Source organism: Perognathus longimembris, chromosome 1 (assembly GCF_023159225.1).
Source record: "Perognathus longimembris pacificus isolate PPM17 chromosome 1, ASM2315922v1, whole genome shotgun sequence".
Classification (NCBI taxonomy): Eukaryota; Metazoa; Chordata; class Mammalia; order Rodentia; family Heteromyidae; genus Perognathus; species Perognathus longimembris.
This window is the reverse complement of record NC_063161.1, coordinates 135,826,850-135,852,419: the sequence shown is the minus strand read 5'-3', so window position 1 is coordinate 135,852,419 and position 25,570 is coordinate 135,826,850. Positions and strand designations below refer to the sequence as shown.

Below are 25,570 nucleotides of genomic sequence, written 5' to 3'. Positions count from 1 at the left end.
GGAAGCACAGAGGAGGAAATGCTTCCCCCTCCATACGCCCCACCCCAGTTAACTCTCCAAGAGGAGGACTCTGAGGAAGATGTTTCAGCTGTGCCCTCCGCCCCGGAGGGCCCCGCTCAATCAACTCGCCGGCGCCAAAGAATTACATCTCTTCACAAATCTACTACCCTTCCCCTACGCCCTATAAGTCCTGTGGATGCGGACGGTCGACAACAATTCCAATACTGGCCATTTGCTACTAGTGATCTTTACAATTGGCGTGCCCAAAATGCCCCCTTTTCTGAGAAACCTCGGGACTTAATTCGCTTGTTTGAAACTATACTTTTCACTCACCAGCCCACTTGGGATGATTGTAGCCAGCTTTTACAGGTACTTTTCACCAATGAGGAGAGAGGTCGTATTCAAGAAGCGGCCCGGAGACTTATCCCTGGCCCCAACGGAGCACCCATCACAGATCCTGCCTTGATTGATACCTATTTTCCCCAGACCCGACCAGCATGGGACTACAATACGGCTGAAGGTAGGGAGCGACTCCTTGTCTATCGCCAGGCTCTGCTGGCAGGTCTCAAGGCGGCGGCTCGCCGACCTACAAATATGGCCAAAGTTTATGATATCAGACAGGGAGAAAGTGAAAGTCCGGCAGCATACCTTGAGCGTCTTATGGAAGCCTTTAGTCAATACACCCCATATGATCTTGAGACCCAGGAATCTGCTCAGATGATTATGTTTGCCTACGTAAATCAAGCCGCACCGGATATAAAGCGGAAATTGCAGGCTCTAGACAGGCTTGGGGAAAAATCTATTAGGGATCTAGTAGCAGTGGCGGAAAAGGTTTATAATAAGAGAGAAACAGGAGAACGAAGACAGGAAAGGAGTCTGGCTAGGATTTTGGAACAACAACAGAAGGAACTCAGGGAAATCCTGACCTCTATGCAGGCAGGAAACTTTAGACAGTCCTCCTCTCCAAGTAAGGAGCAAAAGCCCAAACCACAACCAAGGATGGGGAAGAATCAATGTGCTTATTGCAAGAAGGAGGGGCATTGGATCAGAAACTGCCCAGAGCTAGCCCAGGAAAAGGAGGAAAAACATAAAGTAGGATCAAGAGTGTTGTCAACCTTAGAGATGGCTGAGGACAGTGACTGAGGGAGTCGGGGTTCAGATCCCCTCCCTGAGCCCAGGATAACATTAAAAGTGGAGGGGAATCCAGTCATGTTCATGGTAGATACGGGAGCAGAAAATTCAGTATTACTAGCCCCGAGAGGGCCGATGTCCACTAAAACAACATGGGTCCAAGGTGCAACGGGCACTAAACCCTATAAATGGACTACTCAAAGAACAGTGGACTTGGGAGCGGGCCAGGTAACCCACTCGTTTTTAGTCATCCCTGACTGCCCCTATCCATTGCTTGGACGTGATCTCTTAACGAAAATGAAAGCTCAGATACAGTTCACAGACAGTGGGATTTCTGTGACGAACTCAAGAGAAAAGCCTGTTAGTATACTAATAACTAGCAAGTTAGAAGAAGAGTATAGGCTATACCAGCATCTCAAGCCCGAGTCTCCAGAAAATGAGTGGCTACGGGCGTTTCCCCAAGCATGGGCAGAAACTGGGGGAATGGGACTGGCAAAACATCGTCCTCCAATTTTTGTGGAACTTAAAGCCGGAGCTGACCCAGTAAGAGTTTGCCAGTACCCTATGTCACTAGAAGCAAAGAAAGGGATCACTCCTCACATCAGAAAATTATTAGATTTAGGAGTTCTGAAGCCCACCCAGTCAGCCTGGAATACTCCATTATTGCCTATAAAAAAGTCTAATTCCAATGATTATAGACCAGTGCAAGACTTGAGAGAAGTTAACAAGAGAGTAATGGACATTCATCCAACAGTCCCAAACCCATATACCCTGCTGAGCTCCCTGTCACCGAGCCATGTGTGGTATACTGTGTTGGATCTAAAGGATGCTTTCTTTAGCCTGCCCTTAGCCTCACAGAGCCAAAGCTACTTTGCATTTACTTGGCACGATCCTGAAATCGGGATAAGCGGTCAATTGACCTGGACCAGGCTGCCTCAAGGATTTAAGAATTCGCCTACAATCTTTGATGAGGCGTTACATGAAGACCTAAGTGAGTACCGCTCCCAAAATACTGAAATAAGTCTATTGCAATATGTAGATGATTTGTTAATAGCTGCTCCAGACAAGGATAGTTGTTTAAAGGGAACAGCTAGGCTCTTAAAGACTCTTGGCAATTTGGGCTATAGGGCCTCCACTAAAAAGGCACAAATTTGTAAACCTGAAGTCACCTATCTGGGCTTCATATTAAAAGAGGGCAAGCGTTGGCTGTCAGATGCACGTAAAGAGACTGTGCTAAAAATTCCTGTGCCTAAGTCAGCGAGACAAGTCAGAGAATTCCTGGGAACGGCGGGTTTTTGCCGGCTGTGGATACCTGGGTTCGCTGAGATGGCCAAGCCTTTATATGAAGCCACCAAAAACCTCCCAGAATTTCATTGGACTGAGCAGATGCAAAAAGCCTTTGAGGCAATCAAGAAAAGCCTTCTAGAAGCCCCAGCCTTAGGCCTACCTGACGTGAATAAACCATTCACATTGTTTGTGGCCGAAAAGAAAGGAATAGCAAAAGGGGTGCTCACCCAGCCAATTGGGCCCTGGAGACGACCGGTCGCCTATTTGTCAAAGAAATTGGATCCTGTCGCCGCTGGGTGGCCTCCGTGCTTAAGAATAATAGCTGCAGTAGCCCTCTTGGTAAAAGATGCAGATAAGTTGACTCTGGGACAGAATCTGACTGTAGCCACTCCACATGCTCTAGAGGGGGTGCTAAAACAACCACCTGACCGATGGATGAGCAATGCCCGCATGGTCCATTACCAAACGTTGTTACTTAACCCGGCACGTATCAGCTTCTGTGTACCAACAGCATTAAACCCAGCAACTCTGCTGCCGGATCCGGATCTGGAAGCGCCCCTGCATGATTGTGACCAGATCCTGGCCCAAACACATAGCCTCCGGCCAGACTTGCTGGATTTGCCGCTATCACATGCCGAGCACACCTGGTTCACCGATGGCAGCAGCTTCATTCGAGATGGAAAAAGGTATGCGGGTGCGGCGGTTACTACGGACACTGAGATATTGTGGGCAGAGGCACTCCCTCAGGGGACTTCTGCACAAAGAGCAGAACTAGTGGCACTAACAAAAGCTTTACAGATGGGAAAAGGAATGAGACTAAATATCTATACGGACAGCCGGTACGCTTTTGCCACTGTACACATCCATGGAGCCATTTACCAAGAAAGGGGGCTACTGACAGCTGAAGGAAAGGCCATTAAAAACAGACAGGAGATTTTAAGCCTCATCCGGGCCCTATGGGAACCAGCAAAGATTGCCATTATGCATTGCCCGAGTCATCAAAAGGGAGTTGATTCGGTGACTAGAGGGAATAATCTGGCTGACCAGGCAGCTAAGGAAGCAGCCCTCCATCCCAGAGCAGAAGTATTGACTGTAGTAGACCCAGGACCACGAGCTTTGCCTCCTGTACCCCAGTATTCCCAGGAAGACTTGGAGTGGATAAAAAAAAATTCCCATGACCCACAAAACCCTGGACAGAGAAGGAAACGATGACTGGTGGAAAACTGGTGAAGGGAAACTTATCTTGCCACAAAGGCTAGGTAAGGGGATCCTTAAAAGAATCCACCGAGCTTCTCACATGGGAACCCGAAGAATGCAGGACTTGCTCCGACATTCCAAAGTAAAAATTAGACAAGGAGATCAACTTATTGAAAATATTGTTAAAAATTGCAAGGCCTGTCAGCTTACCAATGCCCCCAATCAACAAGTTACTAAAGGAGCTCGCTTCCGTGGGGATAGGCCAGGCGTGTATTGGGAAGTAGATTTCACAAAAATCAAACCTGGAAAATTTGGATACAAATATTTGCTAGTTTTTGTAGACACCTTTTCAGGATGGGTGGAAGCCTATCCAACAAAGCATGAAACTGCGAATATAGTGGCTAAGAAGATCCTGGAAGAAATCCTACCCAGGTATGGCTTCCCATCCACCATTGGGTCGGACAACGGACCGGCTTTCGTTTCAAAAGTAAGTCAGGGAATAGCCGCTGCACTGGGGACAGATTGGAAATTGCATTGTGCTTGTAGACCCCAGAGTTCAGGACAGGTAGAGAGAATGAATCGGACTCTAAAAGAGACCTTAACTAAATTGGCCTTAGAGACTGGCGCAGACTGGGTGTCACTCCTTCCTTTTCCTCTACTTAGGGTAAGAAATTCTCCCTATCAACTTGGCTTTACTCCTTTTGAAATAATGTACGGGTACCCTCCGCCCATTATCCCTAGCCTTCAGACTGAATTGCTCACTGATTTGGATGATATTGAATTTTTGTGTAAACTTGATTATTTGCAGCTCGTGCACAAGAAAATGTGGCCCCAACTCAAGGCATTATATGATTCTGCTTCTGTCCCTATCCCCCATTTATTCAGGCCAGGAGATTGGGTGTTCGTCCGGAGGCATAACTCCAAATCCTTAGAACCACGATGGAAGGGACCCTACGTGGTGCTACTGACTACTCCCACGGCCCTTAAAGTAGATGGCGTCACCACTTGGGTCCATTGCTCCCACGCCAGGCCAGCTGACCCCTTTGCCCTGGATGACAACTACCGTGATGGAACATGGGAGGTCTCCAAGCACCCAACTCAGCCGCTTCGCCTTCGCCTCAAGAAAAGAAAGTTAGACTGAATATTGTTATAATTTTCTTTTTGCCTTCTTTCCTTACTACCCTGGCTAGTGTTGATGTCATTTTGGCAGCTCACTCCAAAGTGAGGTGACCCCCTTATTTTAGGTAGTTTTGAGCTTGCTCAGGAATACGGGTATAGCCACCCGACCCTTAGAGCACAGTTGAGAAGTTTATGTATTATTTTGTTGCTTACATTTGGATACTAAACACTATAGAGCTAATGGTAAGTCTGTATAGCTGAAAGTTAATTTTCAGTTTGCAGCAATCCTGCAGTCCCTTGGAAAAGTAGACTAAGGTTATAGGTTCCTGGCTAGGTAAGGTCAACGCCCCTGAGTCAGCCTGAAGAAATTACAGAAGATGGATGATCTTCACCCATCAGCCCCCCTTTAAAATCAAGGGACCAGAGTTGTTTTTGGGAAGATGAGGCAGGATAAACTAGAGACATGCAGAACAGAGGTACAGAGAATATTCTTGTAAGAAATGGTGACAGGCCCTTTGGTTACTACATTGGGTCCTACTGGCCCATGCCTTACCTCTATATCATCCCCTAGACATGCAAGCCATTGAAATGGACAGAATGGAGCCATGATTGGCTCCCAAGGTACCAAAAAGAAAAAGGGGGAAATGAGGTGCCAGACTTTGAAGTCAGGCCCCACCACGTGAACCCCATTTTAGAATCGAACCCTGAGCCAATCAGATTTGTACCTGTGTGCTAATCTTGCTTGCACAGCTGATTGTTGTAACCTTGTTCTTTGCCTTTATAAGCCCTGTGTAATCACAGCTCGGGGCTTCCTCCTAACCTCCGCTGTGTCGGTGGGTAGGACGAGGCCCGAGTTGGCAGCTCGTTCAATAAACCCTTGCCTTGCTTTTGCATTTCGGAGTGTCTGAATCTTGGTGGTCTTCTTGGGGGTGGTCTTGCAACTTGGCACAACACTTTCTTCTCTCCTTTCACTTTGTTTCTTTCTCTTGGGGTGGACCACCATGTCTGGGTTGATTTTCTTTTATAGCTTCAATGTCTACTTCATATACAGTAATTTAATTACTTTGTGTACAAGGAGTTGTAATAGATCTGAGGTTTACTCGCAAAAAAAAAAAAAAGCCACAGGGATAGAGGTGGATCTATTCTTTGAAAGTAATTAATACTTTGGGGTAGAATGTAGTAAAGCAGTATTTACTTTTTCTCATGATAGAGGTACTTTTTCCCATTAGAGGCAGTAAACCTTTTTTTTTTTTTTTTTTTTTTTTTTTTGGCCAGTCCTGGGCCTTGGACTCAGGGCTGAGCACTGTCCCTGGCTTCCTTTTGCTCCAGACTAGCACTCTGCCACTTGAGCCACAGCGCCACTTCTGGCCGTTTTCTATATATGTGGTGCTGGGGGATTGAACCGAGGGCTTCATGTATATGAAGCAAGCACTCTTGCCACTAGGCCATATCCTCAGCCCGGCAGTAAACTGTTTAAACAAAGAAAAAGAAGACACAGAAAAAGGCAGCTTTCCTTTTGCTTTACCCTCATTAAGTAAAAAAAATAGATCTTGAGCAATTTCCCAAGCCAGAAATCAGGATTAATAATCTTTCCTGTCTATTTTCCTTCTCTGTGGAAGTTTTCTAAATTTCTGAATCATTATCATCTTCTCCCTTAGTAATTACTCCATCTCAAAATGGACTAAGACACAACCTATTTGTAATACATCTGAAGAACAAAAGGTTTTACCCACATGAGAGACCACAGGATATAAGAAACTGAGATGGGTTTGATTTTTGTTTTAAGAGGAGGCAATTCTGAGTTCAACAGAGGGGAATGAGAATGAAAGGGGAAAGGAGAACCTTGTTTTATCTTCATGGGTGTCTCACTGTGGGATCCAAGGCTCAAAAGGCTTTTCAAAAACCATACTGGATCACATGAACACTAAAGTAAAATGTCTAATCTCCCATTCCAAACATCCTCCTATCTAATCCTCCCAACCTGTGAATAATAGCTTTCCATAGTAAAAGAGGCTTGGCAAATGTGATTAGGTTAAGGAACTTGAGACAAGATGATCCTGGATTATCCAGGTGGGCCCAGGGTCATCACAAATTGCCTTCCAGGAAGGAGGCATGAAAGCCAAAGTTGTAATAATAACAGGTCCACCTAAGAGGATAAACACACACACATACACACGCACACACACACGCACACACACACACGCACACGAGAAAACAGATTCTCTTCTCAGAATATCCAGAAACAAAAAGCCCTGCAAACACCTTGACTTTGATTTATTGAGACTGATTATTGGGAATGAATTAAAGGCAAAAACAGTAGATAGATATGTTGTCATGGGCTATATTATTTTGAATTAACATCAAAATGCAAGCATACATAACTTTCAATGATCTCACCATTAATATTATTTTTGCCAGTATTTGGGGGATGTAAGCAGCCCTTGCCAAGGAGTGATGGAACTCCAGGAGGCACCCTGGGCCCATACTCTTATGCTGTTAGAAAAATCCTATGCAAAACTCTTCTCTTCTACAGCCTTTTCTGCACCACATCCATCAGCATGTGGGCAGATTGCCTTGTCATGTACCCTTCAAACCCAGTCTTGTCACCTGGTAAAGGTAAATCATTTCTCACCTGACTCTGAAATAAAGTGAATCCAACTGATGAAGATAATTGAGAATATAATCCTCTTCCTTGACTATCAAGGAAGACTCACATCAATTAATTGAACCTTATTGTCATTACTTAAAGCTCTTTCAAATCACGGCATCAGTGATATTTACCTTTCCTTCTTTTCTTTGTTGCCAGTCCTGGCTCTTTAACTCAGGGCCTGAGCATTGTCCCTGGCTTCTTTTTGCTCAAGGCTAGCATTCTACCTCTTGAGCCACAGCGCCACTTCCTGCTGCTCGGTTTATGTAGTGCTGAGGAACTGAACTGAGGGTGTCAAGCGCTCTACCACTAAGCCACATTCCCAGCTTGCCTTTCTTTTAGAGCTTCAAATTTGGAATGGTAGCATTCCAAAGATAGTTCTTTTATTGTGTTTTAGGGCTATTAGAACAATCTGCCGTCTTTTATTCAATTATTGGCTTCTTTCTCTCTTTGTGGGAACATTATTGAATAGCCATCAACTAATTTTCAAAACGACGTACTGGAAGTGTAGGATTAGGGGACATAGGCAGTTGTAATATAAATAAAGATCTACAAGGTGTGTTTTTTCTTTTTACCATATGCTTTCCATGGAACTTAACTGCCCTATTTCTATCATCATTCTTGGTTTTTCCTTTCTAGTGGCTGACACCTTTGCCTGTTTTGTTGTCCATGCTCAAATTCATTGATATGCTAAAAATTTTAATGTGGTCCTACATCATCGTTGTCAGTAACACTTAAGTTTCTTGAAGTCTCCCTTATAATAGAATGTGGATGATCAAAAGCAAACAATTTTTTGAGTTTATAGTATGAAGGAATCAAACAAAAAATGGCAATTTCCAATCTAATTTTTACTAGCTATAAAATATACTAGGTAAGATTATTATCTGCATATCCTTTTGCTTGCTTGACATAAAAATAGAATACCTAATTGATTAAAATGCTAGTTTCCAGTAATGGTGGCATGAACCGATAGAATAAACTCTTCAATCAATGATTTACAAAAATAGGAATGAAAAAAATGTAAAAAAAGCACAGAATAGCCATCTAAAAGAGGGAGATACTGGAGCAGAGCTTGCTTCTTTTAAGTTGTATATTAATCAATTTTCTCATTACTATAACAGACTGCCTGACAATTTACAGCAGAAAGTGTTTTTTGGCGTTTTGGGGTTTTTTTTTTTGCTTATAGTTTCAAAGAATTCAGTCCACAGTTGCTTGGGCAGAATACCATGGCAACAGGAGCTTGTGCTAGAAAAGGTTCTTCACCACATGGTGGCTAGGAAGGAGAGGGAGAGACAGAGGAGGGGGAGGAGGGAAGAAACTGTGGACTCAGTATAACCTTCTAATACATGCCCACAGTGACCTACTTTCTCCAAGAAGACCCACCCTTCCTGAGCTTCAAGGCCCTTCCTAAACAGTGCTCCCAGCTGGGGCCTGAACATTCCACACGTGACCACGAGGGGCACATTTCACATTGAAGCCCTAATAGAGACCTTTTGGATTCTTCCATCTTTACAGTTGTCAAAGTGGAAAACCACAGTTTTACAAGCATGAGCATATGAGATGGAAGAGGACATAGTTGGGTCCTGGAAAAGACTAGAAAGTAGCAGAATAACTGAAATTCACAATTTGAATATAAAGAAATCCTGAGTCCTCGAATCTGCCTACTAAATTACTCTCAACCTGACAATACCCAAGGGAAGCCAAAACCAAAACAACACACACACACACACACACACACACACACACACACACACACGAGAGAGAGAGAGAGAGAGAGAGAGAGAGAGAGAGAGAGAGAGAGAGAGAGAGAGAGAGAGAGAGAGAGAGAGAGAGAGAGAAATCAGAAGAAGGTTTCTACACATGCACTGGTTTATGTTTGCTAAGATCTTTTTCTGTCTGTGCACATTTTAGGCAACTGAATGCAGAAGACTTCCTTGCTTTAGGTATCAGAGGATAGAGTCTAGAACTAGGTGAGCACCTGGAAACTTGGAGGAGGAACTGCAGGAGGAAGAAAACACAGATGGACCCCAAACTAGGTATAGTTTCTATTCAAATGCTTAGATGATCACCCATTTACTTAGACATAGGAAACAAAATCCGGAGCCAGTCTAAAACCAGCAGAAGCTGGAGGGTGAGGAAAGCAGAGGAAAAAGCAGCAGAGATGGCTGCTGCCTGGGGAAACATATAGTTTCAAATCAGAGTCCAGGCAAATGAACTGACTACTAGCACAAAAATCCAACAGTCCTCAGAAGAAAATAACAGCATTAAGAGTTACTACAAGATAGTATCCATGATGCCTTTTTCCCCCATAATGAATTAGATATGTGCATTAGCTAATTTTGCAGCACTGTGACAGAATGCTTGACATAAACAACTTGAAGATGGAAGGATCTGTTTCTGGCTTTGCCAACTCTGCTCATCATGACGAATGCACATTTCTGAAACAATAAACCAAAGTAATCCCCTTTCCCTTAAGTTGTTCTCTTAAGTATTAGTTGCTTTGGTTGGCGCACAACTATAACCCCTTAAATAGAGAAACACTGAGTATTTTGCCTCCTAATCATCCAGTCTTCTCTGTGCCCTGGGTTCTTGACCAACTTAGGTGCATGAATGGCTCACCTTGTAGATTCAACCAATGAGAGACAGTAGGAAATAAAATGACAAGAAGAGAATAAAATTGGGTTGATTCCTCCCTAGCGCGCTCTCTCTCTCTCTCTCTCTCTCTCTCTCTCTCTCTCTCTCTCTCTCTCTAATAATGATGTATCACAGGTTCACTGCTTTATTTTACTAAAGGTAACAGGTCCTTATAGAATAGCCTCCCCTTCACAATTATTCTTTTATGGTTCTTTGATGTGAAAGCCTAATACTAGTAGTGGTTTCCAACTGGGAAAAAGCCTTGTTTTTCTTAATTCTACCTACACACTTAAATTTTTTTTAATTTGATAGTGTACTATTTCTGGACATATTGGCATGGAAGTTAAAATATCATTGTAGCAACTATAATAATACCTACTGCTAGTCTTTTAGCTTTTTTTTTTTTTTTTTGCCAGTCCTGGGGCTTGAAATCAGGGCCTGAGCACTGTCCCTGGCTTCTTTTTGCTCAAGGCTAGCACTCTACCACTTGAGCCACAGCGCCGCTTCTGGCTTTTTCCATATATGTGGTGCTGAGGAATAGAACCCAGGGCTTCATGTGTGTGAGGCAAGCACTCTACCACTAGGCCAAAATTCCCAGCCCCTAGTCTTTAACTCTTTTACCTGGTTTATGATTCTTATTTTTCCATTTTTATACATTGATGGATAGAATGGGCTCTGGATTCAGGCTCCATAACACAGGTTTCACTTCTGGCTCTTTCTAGAAATCTGATTAGGGTACTTAGCTTACCTATCTCATGGTATTATTGTAGTGTTTAAAAAATACTCAGAACAATGTTAGTTATAGAAAGTCCTATAAAATTATTTCATTACTCACCATATTTATTAGCACCTGACAAATTATATGTATTTCTTCATTACCTACTGTTCACTCAAATATCAATTCCCTAAAGACAAAGACTTGATTTTGTTCATTGCTGAGTCGCTAGCATCTAGAAATGTTCTATATCTGCAATTATCTACCCACAGTAATCGTTAACCACAAGTATTTGAAATGCAACTGATTTTTAAATTTTGATTTTATTTATTTTATTTTTTTTGCCAGTCCTGGTGCTTGGACTCAGGGCCTGAGCACTATCCCTGGCTTCCTTTTGCTCAAGGCCAGCACTCGCCACTTGAGCCACAGTGCCACTTCTGGCTGCTTTCTATATATGTGGTGCTGAGGAATCCAACCCAGGGCTTCATGTATACGAGGCAAGTGCTCTTGCCACTAGGCCATATTCCCAGCCCCGAATTCATTTTTTTTGGCCAGTCCTGGGCCTTGGACTCAGGGCCTGAGCACTGTCCCTGGCTTCTTCCCGCTCAAGGCTAGCACTCTGCCACTTGAGCCACAGAGCCGCTTCTGGCCGTTTTTCTGTATATGTGGTGCTGGGGAATCGAACCTAGGGCCTCGTGTATCCGAGGCAGGCACTCTTGCCACTAGGCTATATCCCCAGCCCCCGAATTCATTTTTAATTATTTAAATTTCAATAACTCTAGGTGGTAGTACTCCCAGACTGGACAACATCATAGTTACTTAGTAAACTTGAATTAAACAAATGGGTAACTTTCCACCAGTTATTGAATGTTAGATGTTTTAGTGTTAATACAAAGGATTAGCACCAGCTGTGGTTCTTAGTACTGTATCTACATTATCGCATGATAACTTCTTAAACAGACCATAAAGAAAGATCACTGTCCTTGTTATATAGATGAGGACATTGAGCACAGTAAACAGACTGGAACCCAGAGGGTGGAATTCCACTGAGGTTTATCACAATCCTTAGATTTCCAAGTATCAGACTGTTATCCGAGAGATGGAAACACCTTCCCAAGTTCCTTCCATGCTCATCCAGCTCTCATGTTACCCAGCTTATGAGGACAGCTCAACATTCCTGAAGATAAATCTCTGGAGTACAAGACTTACATGACATTTTTATCTATAGGGTTGACTCTGTCAGAAAAAAATTCTTCAATATAAAAGTTAGTTGAAAGAATCGAGGACAAAAGGATGCTTGGTTGATGGATGTAAGCTTTGGGGGAACTTACTATACAGTATTGATCATACTATTATACACAAGAAGAAATCACATGAGCATCTGCTAGATTTAATGCTTCTCTTTCTATTGATCAGACATTTTAGAACAGGTTCTGGGAAATCAAGTATTAAATTCTACAGGCTTCGTGAGTTATAGAGCTCCATCACAACCACCTCTACTCTTCTTGTGTGATAGTATAGATAATATATAAATAATAACTGTGGTCCAGCACAACTTATGATCACCAAAACTCAAGTTTGCTGTATTTTTCATGTCTCAAAATACTGGTCGTCTTTTAGTACACACAAACTGACCTAGAATTAGAAGCAATGAGAAAGGCAACAACACTGCATGGTGAAAATCCTGGCAGAAAGCCCTCGCTACTCAGGTGGTGGTTTGAAACAGGCCCAATGGAGGTAATAAATTCCATGAGACTTTTGTCTCCAGTTAACCACCAGCTAAACAACAGCTCCCAGGCTCTGAGTTCAAGCCCCACAACTGACAAAAAAAAAAAAAAAAAAAAAAAAGGAAAGGAAGGCAGGCGGGAAGTAAGAGGAAGAAAGAAAGAGAATACAGCTGGTCGTTACTTTCTTTGGCCATGGACAATTTTCCTCCCTGGGATCATTCCTTGTCAGTGTTGTTCTTCAGAAACTGTGCTAACCCAACCTGCAGGGTTTCCAGTCTCTCAGCGACTTCTGTTTGAATAGGTTTATTGGAAGATGGGAAATCAGAAACAGAGAAACTGCTTGCTAAAGGCCCCTTCAACCGCCGCCCCCCCCCCCCCCAACTGAGATGTTTCAGTAACCTGAATCAATTAGCACATGTCCACCAGATGAAATAAAACATTGGCTTCTAGTTCCGGCATCACAGGGGACTTGCTCCCACTCCCAGTTGGAGCACTTGGCTGGGGGTGGGGTGGGGTGGGGTGCCTTTCCCCCGCCGCTCGCGAGTGGGCGCCTCCGGCCAGCCCCCCTCCCCCGCAGGCCCGCGTCGGGGCCGCAGTCAGTCCGCAGCTCACGGGTCACATGGCCTGCCGGAACGAGGGGATCCCTGCGCTGGAGCCGCGCTGCGGGCGGAGGTGAGGCTCCGGCGCGCAGCCTACCCGTGCCGCGCCCGCTCCTCCCGGATCCCAGATGCCCGAGCCCGGCGTCCGGCCATGGCGCTTTCCCGGCCATCAGCCAGCTAGAGCCAGCCCGGGCGACACCGCGGATGACCTCGGGGTGCGCCCAGCATCGCGCTGACCGCCTCCGCCCGGTAGGTGTCCGCGCGCTGCGCGTTCTGCCTGCCCAACCCTTCTGGCACCGTGGCCGGAGCTCCCATCCCGCGAGGGTACCGGCGTGGGGGTGGCTGCGGGTGGCCGGGGGGCGGGGGAGAGTGGACAAGGGCCCGTGTTCCCGCCTCCCCCCCCCCCCCCCGCCGGCTGTGCGCCCCGGCTGGCTGGCTTCGCCGCGGCCCTGCCCACCGTGGCCGCCGCTTCCTGTCGGAGGACCACAGGGCGCGCTGAAGGGCCGGGACCGCGCGGGGATGGATGGGGGCCTTCTTGGTGTCGCTGCGGAAAGATGCGACTAGGGTATCGGAATCTGGGTAAGACCCCCGCCGCGCCTGGCCGTGCCAAGTGCCCGGAGCCCATGGCCTAATGGCCGCCCGCGAGCCACGGACCCTCGCCGCGCGTTCCCCTGCACTCCCCCTCCCCGCCCCCCCACCCAGGCCATGCACCCAGAGCTCCGCTGCAGCCTCGGGGGGCGGAGGGGGGTCCTCCTATTTGAAATCTACTTGGGGGGTGGGGAGGTGTCCTGAGTAAAGCAGGAGCCCCTTCCAGTCCCGGGTAATACCAGCTAAAGGAATCCAGCCAGGCAATGGATGGCCCCTGTCAGCCTTGGCCTTCCCAGTGGGGAAACTGAGGCCTGAGGGCAATGGGGACTGTCCAAGGTCAGAGGCAGATGCTAGAGCCTGTTCACTTCCTAATCAGGACCTCCTGGGTGTGCCCTGCCTCCCGCCCAGGGACCTTGGGCTTGGGCGTCTCCTGTGCCGCACTGCGCTCATGGTGGCCTGGGAACTTAAGCCCCTCTGCAGGTCGGGGTGACCTGGACACCTCCTGATCCTCCCCGGGCTCTCCCCATGAGGCTGACTGCGGGGCAGCTCCAATGATGATCTCACTATGCGGACCACTGGCAAAAACTGCAGGTGTGTGTGCGTGCACGCATGTGAGCAAGTGCATTTCCCCAGGAGAATGAAAGAGGAATCATTTCTAAGGCAGATTTCTAAAGGTACTTTATGCATCAACACTGTTTGAGGTGAGAAGAGAAAATTGTGTCTAATACCTAACATGAGGACAGTTATTAGGAATTTAAAATTATTAAAAATTTTAAAGAACAAATAGTAATAGAACATTCAGGAAACAAAAATACCTAAGAGAAAATAAGGACCATTTTAAGCTCCATCTTCTAAATTGTTAATGTTTTCTTGTCATCTTAAAATTTACATACACACATTTGAAGTTTTGAATCCATAAAAGAAAACTGGTATCTTGTTTCAATCTGTATGCCTTGATTACCCTCAGGAATCAACACCTATTCCTATGTGTATTTGTCTTTTGTATTTTTCTTTGGGTGAATTGACATAATGCTTTTGCTCATTTATTTTTCCAATTAGAGATTCTCTTGCTGATTTTTAAGTGTTCTTTACATATTATACATGAAAGCAGCCATTATCTATCTTATGTTGCAATAAAGTAAGATATCTTGCAGATAATCTTTAGAATACTTTTGTTATTTTAGAATTGTAGTGGTGGTTATATGGGTGTATGAATTTGACAAAAGTAGTTGAAAAATTGAATTAAATGGTACATTGTATTTTATGTAAAATATGCCATAGTCAAATTGATATATTTCTTAAGCCAGGAGAATTACGCCATGAGAACCTACCTAATCAGATATTAAAACCTGTTATAAAGCTTCATTAATTAAAATAGCATGGCCCTAATACCAAAAATACAGAGGTGATTGCATAAACCTATAGCTGGGCATGATACTTTACATCTCTAGTCCTCAGCACTCAGGAGGGTAAGAGTGATGTGAACTTTATAACAAGACTATGTATGTATGCATGCATGCTTTTTAATTTGCAAGCATAAAAATATACAATAATATTTTTAAAAAGGGAAATGTCTTTTATTACAACCCCAGGGTAGCCACAAAGAAAAAGACCTCCTGGCTACTTCTCAAAAGTGAGTACAATAGGGCCTGGGAATGTGGCCTAGTGATAAAAATGCTCATCTCATATACATGAAGCCCTGGGTTCGATTCCTCAGCACCACGTATATAGAAAACAGCCGAAAGTGGCGCTGTGGCTCAAGTGGCAGAGTGCTAGCCTTGAGCAAATAGAAGCCAGGGAGAGTGCTCAGGCCCTGAGTCCAAGCTCCAGGACTGGCAAAAAAAAAAAAAAAAGTGAGTAAAATAGCCTGTTATATAAGAAAAGGGCAGAGTGTGGCATTGGTCTGACATGAAAATTGTAGGACTATACACCAATAACACAACTTCTAGCTATAGCATTCACCAACCTTACATAGAGCAAATGACAATCCTTGAATAAAGAACAATCACTGGTTTCAAATTGCACTAACCGTAAGCTTTCTGTTGAGTCACTGAAGAAAGTATTTCCTCCCTCCTCTCCAGTGAAAACGGTAAAGTCATTCAGACTTTCACCAAGGCTTGTGATGGTCAAAATTGATGCAAGTTGTCTGAAACAATCATGGTTGGAGCAAAGCTTTCCATATAGGAATCCTCACTTGTAGCTGGAGTTTAAGTTTCCTCAAGGCATTTATGCAGACACATTATGGTGTTATAATGGCAGTCCTGTCTGGCTCCAGAGGAGCTATTCAGGGGATAGCTCTCTGCCCAAGGCAGCTGGGCAAGAAGAGTGTCTAACAACTGGCAACGAAAGAGTCGAATCTGGCCACTAAAACTTTGCTTATTTAAAGGAGAATTAAACATTAGAAGAGGGTTTGCAATAAAGATTTACTACTACTAACAGTGTTGACAGTATGTAGCTGTGCTTAACTTGTTGCTAAGTGTCAATGGAGATACACAGAGCCCAGGGTAAACAGACTTCACGGGCAGCCTACACATAACAAAGAATGGAATAAGTTAAATTATGTTTAAATATATAAATATATTTAATACATTTAAACAACTAACATTTAATAATAAATTTAAATAATTAATAATAAATATATATTTAAATTAGGGCTAAAAGAATGGATTTAGGCTCCTGACTGTCACATTCCCAGTGCCAGACTCAAGGCCCCTGTTGAATCAAATGTTGAGTAAAGATCATGAAAGTGATTAATGTGTTCTTTGTAGAGGGATGGAAACTAAGCCATCTCCTTCATCCCTCCTGTAAATTATGCACTTTTCTTCATTTTTCCTTTCTGAATTCCTTTCCCCTTCGCTTTCCTGTTATCCTTCTAGTACAAGCAAAGCTTAAGTGAAAATCCTTGATCAGTTTTTGCAGGCATTTCTGCCAGGCGTAGTCCTAGAAGTAATATTACTTTATCAAAGACGATGCAATGACTGCTCCATTTCATAGGCAAACACTCATTTGTTGACACTTACCACTTCCTCCTGAAGTAAAGTGAAGTGAGATTGTGTTAAATATAGAGAACAATTTTGGAGAAAGCCCCCACTTAATATTACTAGTGGGGAAAAAAATGTTCTTTTCCCTCATTTACTAGTGACTTTCACAGTTTCCTTTAGTAGAATTCTGTGATATGTCTATGTATTTTGTGTATTTCCTAGGTGTTTTAGGATTTTTTTCATTTTGGCTGGAATTTTCTTTCCTAAGAATTAATTTTTGATTGATTAGATGAAAGTATTTTATGCTTATAAAATAGTGTGCTCACATGTACATAGGTAATCAGAGTGATAATGTATGTGTATCGGTATGTACTGCTATATCCCCAAAGCTTCCTACCATTTCTGGTGGTTTTTCAGCTGCTTTTCTTGGGTTCTGGTCTGTGCTAGGGAGTGATGCCTATAGGGTTTTAGAATCAGCCTCTCTGGACACAGTTTTGCCACTTCATTGAAAGTTTTGGTTACCTTGCATAAAAGGGAATTGGGCCTTAGTTTTGGTTTTGTTTGTTGTTTTTTTTCAGAGTTGAAATGGGCTTAATATTTAGTCATAGTTTTTTTTTAATGAAGATCAATGAGATGCTAGAATTGTGCTTTACATGTAAGTGTCCACCAGATATTTACAAATAAGTTGGTCTCTAAACATTATGAGATCAGCCTCTATTCCCAGTCATGTAGCTCATGAGGTCCATAGAAGTAATAAGACTATGATCTTGTATTTTCTCAACAGTCATTGCACCTCTTTGATGCACAGAGGGCTGGGGGATATCAAAGATAATTCAGACTACATCTACTACAAAGATATTTTAAAATCCTATTGGAGCATAAAGCAAGGATCCCGAATAAAGCCATGGGAGGCAATAATGCATCCTCAGCAACACATAGATTTTGCAATGTGTCTTGTATTTCAATTTCCTGCTTTCAGTTTTCTGACATCTATTTTCATCATCTCAGTGGAATTAATTCTACTCAGACTTAAGAGTTTCTAATTTGGTTGGAAGGACATAATTCTAGAGGTTTAGCACACCTTAGACCCTTAATAAGTACTCCTATTAGGGTTTAATAAATGGTCACTACAGAAAAATATAGTCAGAAAAACATACAGAAAAATATAGAAAAAAATCTATTATTTTGTGGGGGGAGGGTGTGGAGGGAGGGTCATGGTGCTTGAATTCTCAGCCTGGGTATCGTCCCTGAGCTCTTCAGCTCAAGGCTCTACCACTTGGAGCCACAGCACCACTTCTGGTTTTCTGGTGATTAACTGGAGATAAAGTCTCATGGAATTTTCTGCCCTGACTGGTTTTGTTTTGTTTTTGCCAGTCCTGGGGCTTGAACTCAGGACCTGAGCACTGCCCCTGGCTTCTTTTTCCTCAAGGCTAGTACTCTACCATTTGATCCACAGCGCCACTTCTGGCTTTTTCTGTGTATGTGGTGCTGAGGAATCGAACCCAGGGCTTCGTGTATGCAAGGTGAGCACTTTACCAATAGGCCATATTCCCAGCCCCCGCCCCCCCCACCGGCTGGTTTTGGATTGCTATCCTCAGATCTCAGCCTCCCGAGTAGGTAAGATTACAGGCATAAGCCACCAGTGCTCAGCTTCAGTTTAATTTTCTAAAATGTAAGTCATTGTCACTGCATTTATTCATAATTCATAAGCCCTTATTCATATTTATTCTTTGGGATCTTTGTCCTTCATTCTTTATCTGAGCTCTACACCCTACACCTGGTAAACAGGCAGATCCAGTTTAGGGAATGGTTGTGTTTCAAAGGTGTACTTTCCAGGCATAGATAAGAGCTCAGTAAACACCATTCCATAGAAACTGGAATATAATGGTGTGGTTGTTACTGGGGAAACTCACCTCGTTATTCTGCAGTATAACTGGGTGCTGGAGGTTGGGACTGAGCAGGTAATATCATGCACTTTGGAAAAAAGCCATGGGAGTGATCATGTAAACACAGCCCTCTTGTGCCCACCCCCACCCCCCATGAGCAAGCTGAGAGAAAAGAATTCCTCAGACTACCAGTGAAAATCCTCTGTTTCTGTTCTGTTCCATGAAGGCCACTTCCCTTAAAACTACGTCTGTAAAATAAAATGAATTATAGGTGATGACAGACACTCCAGGCTGTGCAAATCTTTTTAAGAAAATATTCTAAAAGGCAAAACAAGAACAGACTTTTTTCTTTTTTGTTTTCTTTTACAGTCTCAAGGCTTGAACTCAAGGCCTAGGTCCTATCCCTGAGCTTCTTTTGCTCAAGGATAGAGCTCTACTACTTGAGCCACAGTGCCACTTCCGGCTCTTTCTGTGGTACTGAAGAATCAAACCCAGGGCTTCATGCATGCTAGGCAAGCACTCTACCACTAAGCCACATTCCCATCCCTGAACATACTCTTTAATGCTTATGTAACTCATGAAGTTTTTGCCAATCCAGTCTTTCAGTGCTTGAAGGATATAATCCTAACTCCTGTGGTCCAAGGTGGGTGTGCTAGCTGTAGTGTTACTCAAAAATTTTTCTGCCTCTCCCTGGGGAGATCCGTATTTTTCTCCCCAATCATTGCCTTTGGTACTGATTCCTGTAGGAAAATTACATATCTTTGCTCTGTTGAACTGCTGAGGAATTATATAACTTCGTTAGGCCAGTAAAATGTGAGTGGAAATAATGCGTGTCACTTTGGAGCAGTAGCTTGGGGAACTAGCTTATGGCACGCTGCTTCTTTCTTTTTCTATCTGTCAAAAAAACAAACACTGTCCAAAAAAGGGAAATTATACCTCCCTGGAGTGCAAACAACATGAAATAGGAGCACAATTGACTCATATGGGCAAATGACAAGAAAAAGATCAAGGCTTACCTCTTGAGAGATAGGAAGACGGAGACAGAGAAACAAAGGGAACGCAATATATTATGTGGGAGTTATAGGAATTGGAAAAACTGGAATATTTCTCCTTATTCTACACCAGTATGAGTAGATAAATCTATGTATTAAGAGATTTTGCTTCTAAAGTAGATAATGTTCTCTTGGTGTGTGCGCAGGAGGACGGGGCTGTATTTGTCTCCTCTCCACAAAACAATTTAGGTCTGGTGCTGGTGGTTCATGCTTGTAATCCCCCTGAGATCCAAGGATCGCAGTTCAAATCCAGCCCAGGCAGAAAAGTCTGTAAGATTCCAATCTCTAACTAACCAGAAAAAAGCCAGAAGTAGAGATAGGAGAGAGCACCATCCTTGAGTTAAAGGGTTTAAGTGCTCAGACCCTGAGTTGAAGTCCCAGTACTCACAGATACACTACACACACACCAAAAAAAAAAAAAATCAAAGTAATCATTAATATTCTAGGATGAGACTTATTTACTTAAGAGTTGATTAAAGCAATATAAGAGGAAAAATGTGTTTTTCTCATATGGTTGTTGTTGTTGTTGTTTTCTGGGGCATATTTAAGGTAAAAGTATTCATTGCTTCACACGTATCCAAAAAGGAAGAAAACACTGAGTTTTGGAAATCATTGCTGAAGCCTATTCGGACTCTTAGGGCATACAGTGATATTAAGGACCCTAGCCACATGAGTATTCTGCTTTTGAGCAGATTGTTAGATTCTTTCCTTTTTCCTAAGGATCTAGAAATGATTCTGTGTCTGCTTTTCATTTCTGTGAGCTTTCACTTCTGCTCTGTGGGAGGAGACACTTTGCCTGCCTCACTACTTAGGCCAGTAGACAGTTGTGTGTGGGCTCAATTTTAGGCACACTTTAAACAAGGATATAAATAAATGTGTCTACTTGGTTTGAGGCCTCAGCTTCTATCCAGCATAGAGCTTGCTTGCCTCAGTCGCTGTTTCCTCTGTCTGCACTTTGATCCAGAAGGGAAAACATGTCAAATGGTTTATTTCCAGCCTCCATTCTGGACCTGAATTCAGCTGGACCACACCTACCTGCTCACAGATTTCTGAGCAAGAATTGCATGTCATTATCATCCATTATGAAGACCTGAGCTGTTTCTTGACCCTGTAAGAGCAGGTCACTGCAGGCAGAGATCATGAGTTCTTTGAGCTGAATCTTTCTTCTTTACTGGAGAGAACTGAAGTTAGGGGGCTTTATAGTATATTAATAACTTTATTGTCCCTTGTTAGAAAAATTACCTGGGGTTAAAAGTCTTCTTTGTACATCAACCAGGTCTCCCATTTCAACCCCACATAACATTATATTCAGTATATAGAATTTATTGTGTTCTTTGCATTTTCTTAGTTGCCTGTCTGATCTTCAAACTCTATGTTGAGCAATGTCATCTACAAAGGTCACTATTTTGACTAAGGGCTATTCTTTCTCTCTTTTCTTTTTCTTCCTTACACTTGTTAGGCAGACTCTACTGCTAAACTATGCCTTTCAGCCCTTTGGGTGCACTGGTTGTTTTTGAGGTAGAGTCCTGCTTCCTTCTCTAGAACATAGTCCTGATCCTCCTATTTTTAAAATTTTATTATTTATGTATGTATGTATGTATGTATGTATGTATGTATGTATGTATGTATGTATGTATTTTGCTTCCCAAGCATACACCAGCACAACCAGCTTCTTCAGTTGAGATGGAGTCTTATATTTTTTCTGCTTTAGCTGACCTAGAACCATCTCAGCTTCCCAAATGGGATGACAGTTGTGAGCCACCAGAGCCCAGCACAGGACTTATTTTTAATGCTATTGATATAATTAGTTTTGCATTGACTCTACTGTATTTATGCTAGTTTTGTCCTAATTTTGTTGGTTGGTGCAAGTCTGTTTTCTATCAGAAAATTGAATCTCCTTACTTCTAAAATAGTACATTGAGTATGAACATAGGCACATATTTTAATGAAATGTTTATCCTGCACTTACTCCCTAACATGTTTAATTTTTACAATAATACTATTGCCTGTATAAGAGTGGTATTTTCTCTCATTGGTTCCATTGAGAGGTTTATTGAAAATAAAACAGGAGCCTGGCACAGGTAGCTAACGCCTGTAATTCTAGCTGCACAAAGAAGCTGGCAGTTACACGAAGATACTGACAGTTGAGGATAGAGGGTTGAAGCCAATCCAGTTAAACAAATTCCTGAGACTCTTATCTCCAGTTAACCAGCAAAAAGCCAGAAGTAGAAGTATGGTGGTAGGGTACCAAACTCGAGTAAAAAAGCCAGATGAGAGTGTAAGGCCTTGAATTCAAGCCATAATACTAGCACAGTTGTACAAACACACACACACACAAATTAAAATAAAATAAGAGCACAATTAGGATTAAGTGAATATGCAATATAAAATATATTGTATCAGATAAAAAATATAAGTAGAAGATAGCATAAAATAACACAGAATCCTGATTAGAAGATGACATTAAATAACAGAATCCCAAATATTCCATTTTAGGAAATCTTAAGGTTTTTTTGTGGGGTAATTGTTGTGATTAAGCTATCTTTACCATTCCCTGTTCCCTCTCTCCTTAGATTTGACTTGTGATTCCTGCCAGAGCTCCAGGATGGTTTGTTCTTGGGATCAGACCTGACCAGAAGTTGACCTCATGAGTGTGCCAACCACTCCGGCTGCAATGCTTCTTCGGAGGCTGCGGCGACTGTCCTGGGGCAGCACTGCTGTCCAGCTCTTTATCCTGACAGTGGTCACATTTGGCCTGCTAGCTCCCCTGGCCTGTCACCGCCTTCTCCACTCGTACTTCTATCTGCGCCATTGGCATCTGAACCAAATGAGCCAAGAGTTTCTGCAGCAAAGCTTGAAGGAGGGGGAGGCTGCCCTGCACTACTTTGAGGAGCTGCCCTCTGCCAATGGATCTGTGCCCATTGTCTGGCAGGCCACTCCCCGCCCCTGGCTGGTGATCACCATCATCACTGTGGATAGACAGCCTGGCTTCCACTATGTTTTGCAGGTGGTGTCCCAGTTCCACCGGCTCCTGCAGCAGTGTGGCCCCCAGTGTGAGGGCCACCAGCTCTTCCTGTGCAATGTAGAGCGCAGCGTGAGCCACGTGGATGCCAAGCTGCTCTCCAAGTATGTCCCCGTGGCCAACCGCTATGAGGGCACCGAGGATGATTATGGCGATGACCCTTCGACCAACTCATTTGAGAAAGAGAAGCAGGACTATGTCTATTGCCTAGAATCGTCCTTGCAGACTTACAATCCAGACTACGTCCTAATGGTAGAAGATGACGCCATTCCCGAAGAGCAGATCTTCCCAGTGTTGGAGCACCTCCTGCGGGCTCGCTTCTCGGAGCCACACCTGCGAGATGCCCTGTATCTGAAGCTCTACCACCCCGAGAGACTGCAGCACTACATCAACCCAGAGCCCATGCGCATCCTGGAGTGGGTGGGCGTGGGCATGTTGCTGGGGCCCTTGCTAACCTGGATCTACATGAGGTTTGCCAGCCGTCCAGGCTTCAGCTGGCCTGTGATGCTCTTCTTCTCCCTCTATAGCATGGGCTTGGTGGAACTGGTGGGTCGTCACTATTTCCTGGAACTGCGGCGCCTGAGTCCTTCCTTGTACAGCGTGGTCCCTGCCTCTCAGTGCTGCACACCAGCCATGCTTTTCCCTGCCCCTGCCGCCCGTCGGACCCTCACCTACCTGTCCCAGGTGTACTGCCACAAGGGCTTTGGCAAGGACATGGCCTTGTATTCGTTGTTGAGGGCCAAGGGAGAGCGGGCCTATGTGGTAGAGCCCAACCTTGTGAAACACATTGGGCTCTTCTCCAGCCTCCGGTACAACTTTCATCCCAGTCTGCTCTAGGGTAAAGAAATGCTTTTCTGAACTTGGACACTTCCTGGAGATTTGCCTATCAAGCTCTTTATTTAGACATGGTTGCTTGCAGACAATTCCATTTTTTAATGTTGTTAGGAGGAAAGGCATTGGGACACCCAAGGGACGTGTGTTAAGAGCCTTGACATTGGTAACTGCTGGCAGGAGCAGCAGTTAGTCATAGGTCTGAAGCTCCACACCTCATGCAGTCTGCCCCACCCAACGAGGGTGCATGCAAATGCCAGTTACGTTCTCCACTTGTTTGTAAGCCCTGCCTTGTGATAGAGCTTGTGACTGCCAGAAGTCTTGTGCACAGTGATAATTGACTGTTTTAGGATTTAAGGGTAGAATCTGATGAGAGTGAGATCCTTTTAAATGGTCTTTCTCATCAGGAATGAGAACGTATGTATGTTTAAAAGTATATGCCCAGAGAAGTAAGACCATGTTGATATATTCTAGATGTTTCCTTGACCTGATGAAATAAAAGCTGATAAAACCTATGTGGTGCTGGATATCTTGGGGGGCCAGGTGATTAGGTTTCTGCCTGACTTGGTGTTTTGTTTCCCCGTATACCTGGAGTGCAACAAGACACGAGACATTTCAGGCAAGATCTAGAAGAACTTTTTGAATCATTCACATTCGATTGATTCAGTTTGAGAGTGATTTCAGATTGCAAACTTCTATCAGATCCTTGACTGTTTGGCATCGGCGCATTTCAGAATGTGAAATGTGACATTCTTTTTTTTTCTTTTTAATTATATTGTTTTATTAAGGTGTGTACAGCTACCATTTTTTTTTCTTTGCCAGTCCTGGGCCTTGAACTCAGGGCCTGAGCACTGTCCCTGGCTTCCTTTCGCTCAAGGCTAGCACTCTGCCACTTGAGCCACAGCACCACTTCTGGCCATTTTCTGTATATGTGGTGCTGGGGAATTGAACTCAGGGCTTCATGTATATGAGGCAAGCTCTCTTGCCACTAGGCCATATTCCCAGCCTTGTTGATTTTTTTTTTGCCAGTCCTGGGGGAATTGAACCCAGGGCTTCATGTATATGAGGCAAGCACTGTTGCCACTAGGCCATATCCCCAGCCCCCATGTGACATTCTTTTCTGGCTAATGGATCATGCTCATTTCTCTTTCGTCTGATAGTATAGAACAAAAAGCATGGACCATGAAGTCAAAAGTCCCAAACTTTGGTTTCATATCTCTGTCATTCCTTCTTGATATCACCTTAGACCTGTCATAGAATCACTCTGAGTCTCCATTCCTATGAAATGGAGGACATAGTACCTACCTTTTAAGGTTGCCCTAAAGATTAAATGATGATGTATGTAAGTCAGCTTACAAATGATTAACCCATGAAGTATACTTGTCAGATGTCCATTTCTCTCTTGTAATAAGCACATAGGATTTCAGTGTCTTTTTAGATAAATATATTAGTGATGTTGGTTAAAGGGTGACGCAGCCTAGAGCAGCCACCTGTACAGCAGCTGGTTCAGACCAACCACATCTAAGATTGAGACTAGCTTTTCATTGTGTGTTCTAAAGGCCTAGCCACTCTGTTTTCACCTATAGCTCCCGCCTGCCCCCCCCCCCCTCCAATCTCCAACCAAGCCAAAATTGTGTTGTTCATTTACACTGGAAATAAACCAAGACTCCAATTGAACTTATTCCAAGACTATCACCAAATGTCCTTTGACAAACCTTATTAAATGAGTAGCCAGCAAGTTCCCTTAATGGGAATGTGCAATGGCATTAGACATAATTCAAGTTGTGCAGTTTGTTTCACATTTTCTATTTGCTTTTCAATTTCCATAGTGAGACTCTGTCTTGAGGTCTGCTCATGAACACTAACAGAATGTAGAGATGGAGCAATGCTCTGCTGATGAAGAATTGTGGCTTAGAATTGGGAACTAGATTCACACAGCTGAAAAGCAGCAGAGGGGACAAGCCCTTAGCTCTTCTGACTTCCATTTCCTCTATTTTTTTTCCACAACCACATTCATTCTATGTGGTCAAAGTCTCTTTTGCAAAATCCACTTGCAACTGAAATCAAGGTAGTCTTGTGGAATAATTGCATGTTCTGTTATTCCAAGCTGTTGGGAATCCCCTAGCCATGTCCAAAGTAATCAGACCTACAAGA

The 25,570-nt window shown here is 43.6% G+C and overlaps 2 protein-coding genes across 3 annotated transcripts; both read left to right on the top strand.

The window, feature by feature from the left end:
• Positions 1-225: 225 nt before the first annotated feature.
• LOC125352922 lies at positions 226-13,237 on the top strand (the record flags this gene model as incomplete). Its single annotated transcript, XM_048348319.1, is given in 5 exon segments — positions 226-3,615; positions 3,617-4,645; positions 7,153-7,350; positions 8,021-8,108; positions 13,035-13,237. Coding segments are annotated over 5 exon segments (4,908 nt in total), but the record flags the coding sequence as incomplete, so codon positions are not given.
• Pgap4 (post-GPI attachment to proteins GalNAc transferase 4) lies at positions 13,128-24,128 on the top strand. 2 transcript variants are annotated; one of them, XM_048338289.1, is made up of 2 exons: positions 13,128-13,305; positions 22,137-24,128. In XM_048338289.1, the coding sequence occupies exon 2, from the start codon at positions 22,211-22,213 to the stop codon at positions 23,420-23,422; it is 1,212 nt and encodes a 403-aa protein (XP_048194246.1). In that variant the 5' UTR covers positions 13,128-13,305; positions 22,137-22,210; the 3' UTR covers positions 23,423-24,128. The 2 variants fall into 2 exon arrangements, with proteins under 2 accessions (XP_048194246.1, XP_048194256.1); XM_048338299.1 differs by lacking the exon at positions 13,128-13,305 and adding an exon at positions 13,516-13,635.
• The last annotated feature ends 1,442 nt before the right edge of the window (positions 24,129-25,570 follow it).

What these genes read in the sequence shown, in the direction of transcription:
- Pgap4 (XM_048338289.1), top strand. Translation starts at nt 22,211, where the DNA reads ATGAGTGTGCCAACCACTCCGGCTGCAATGCTTCTTCGGAGGCTGCGG.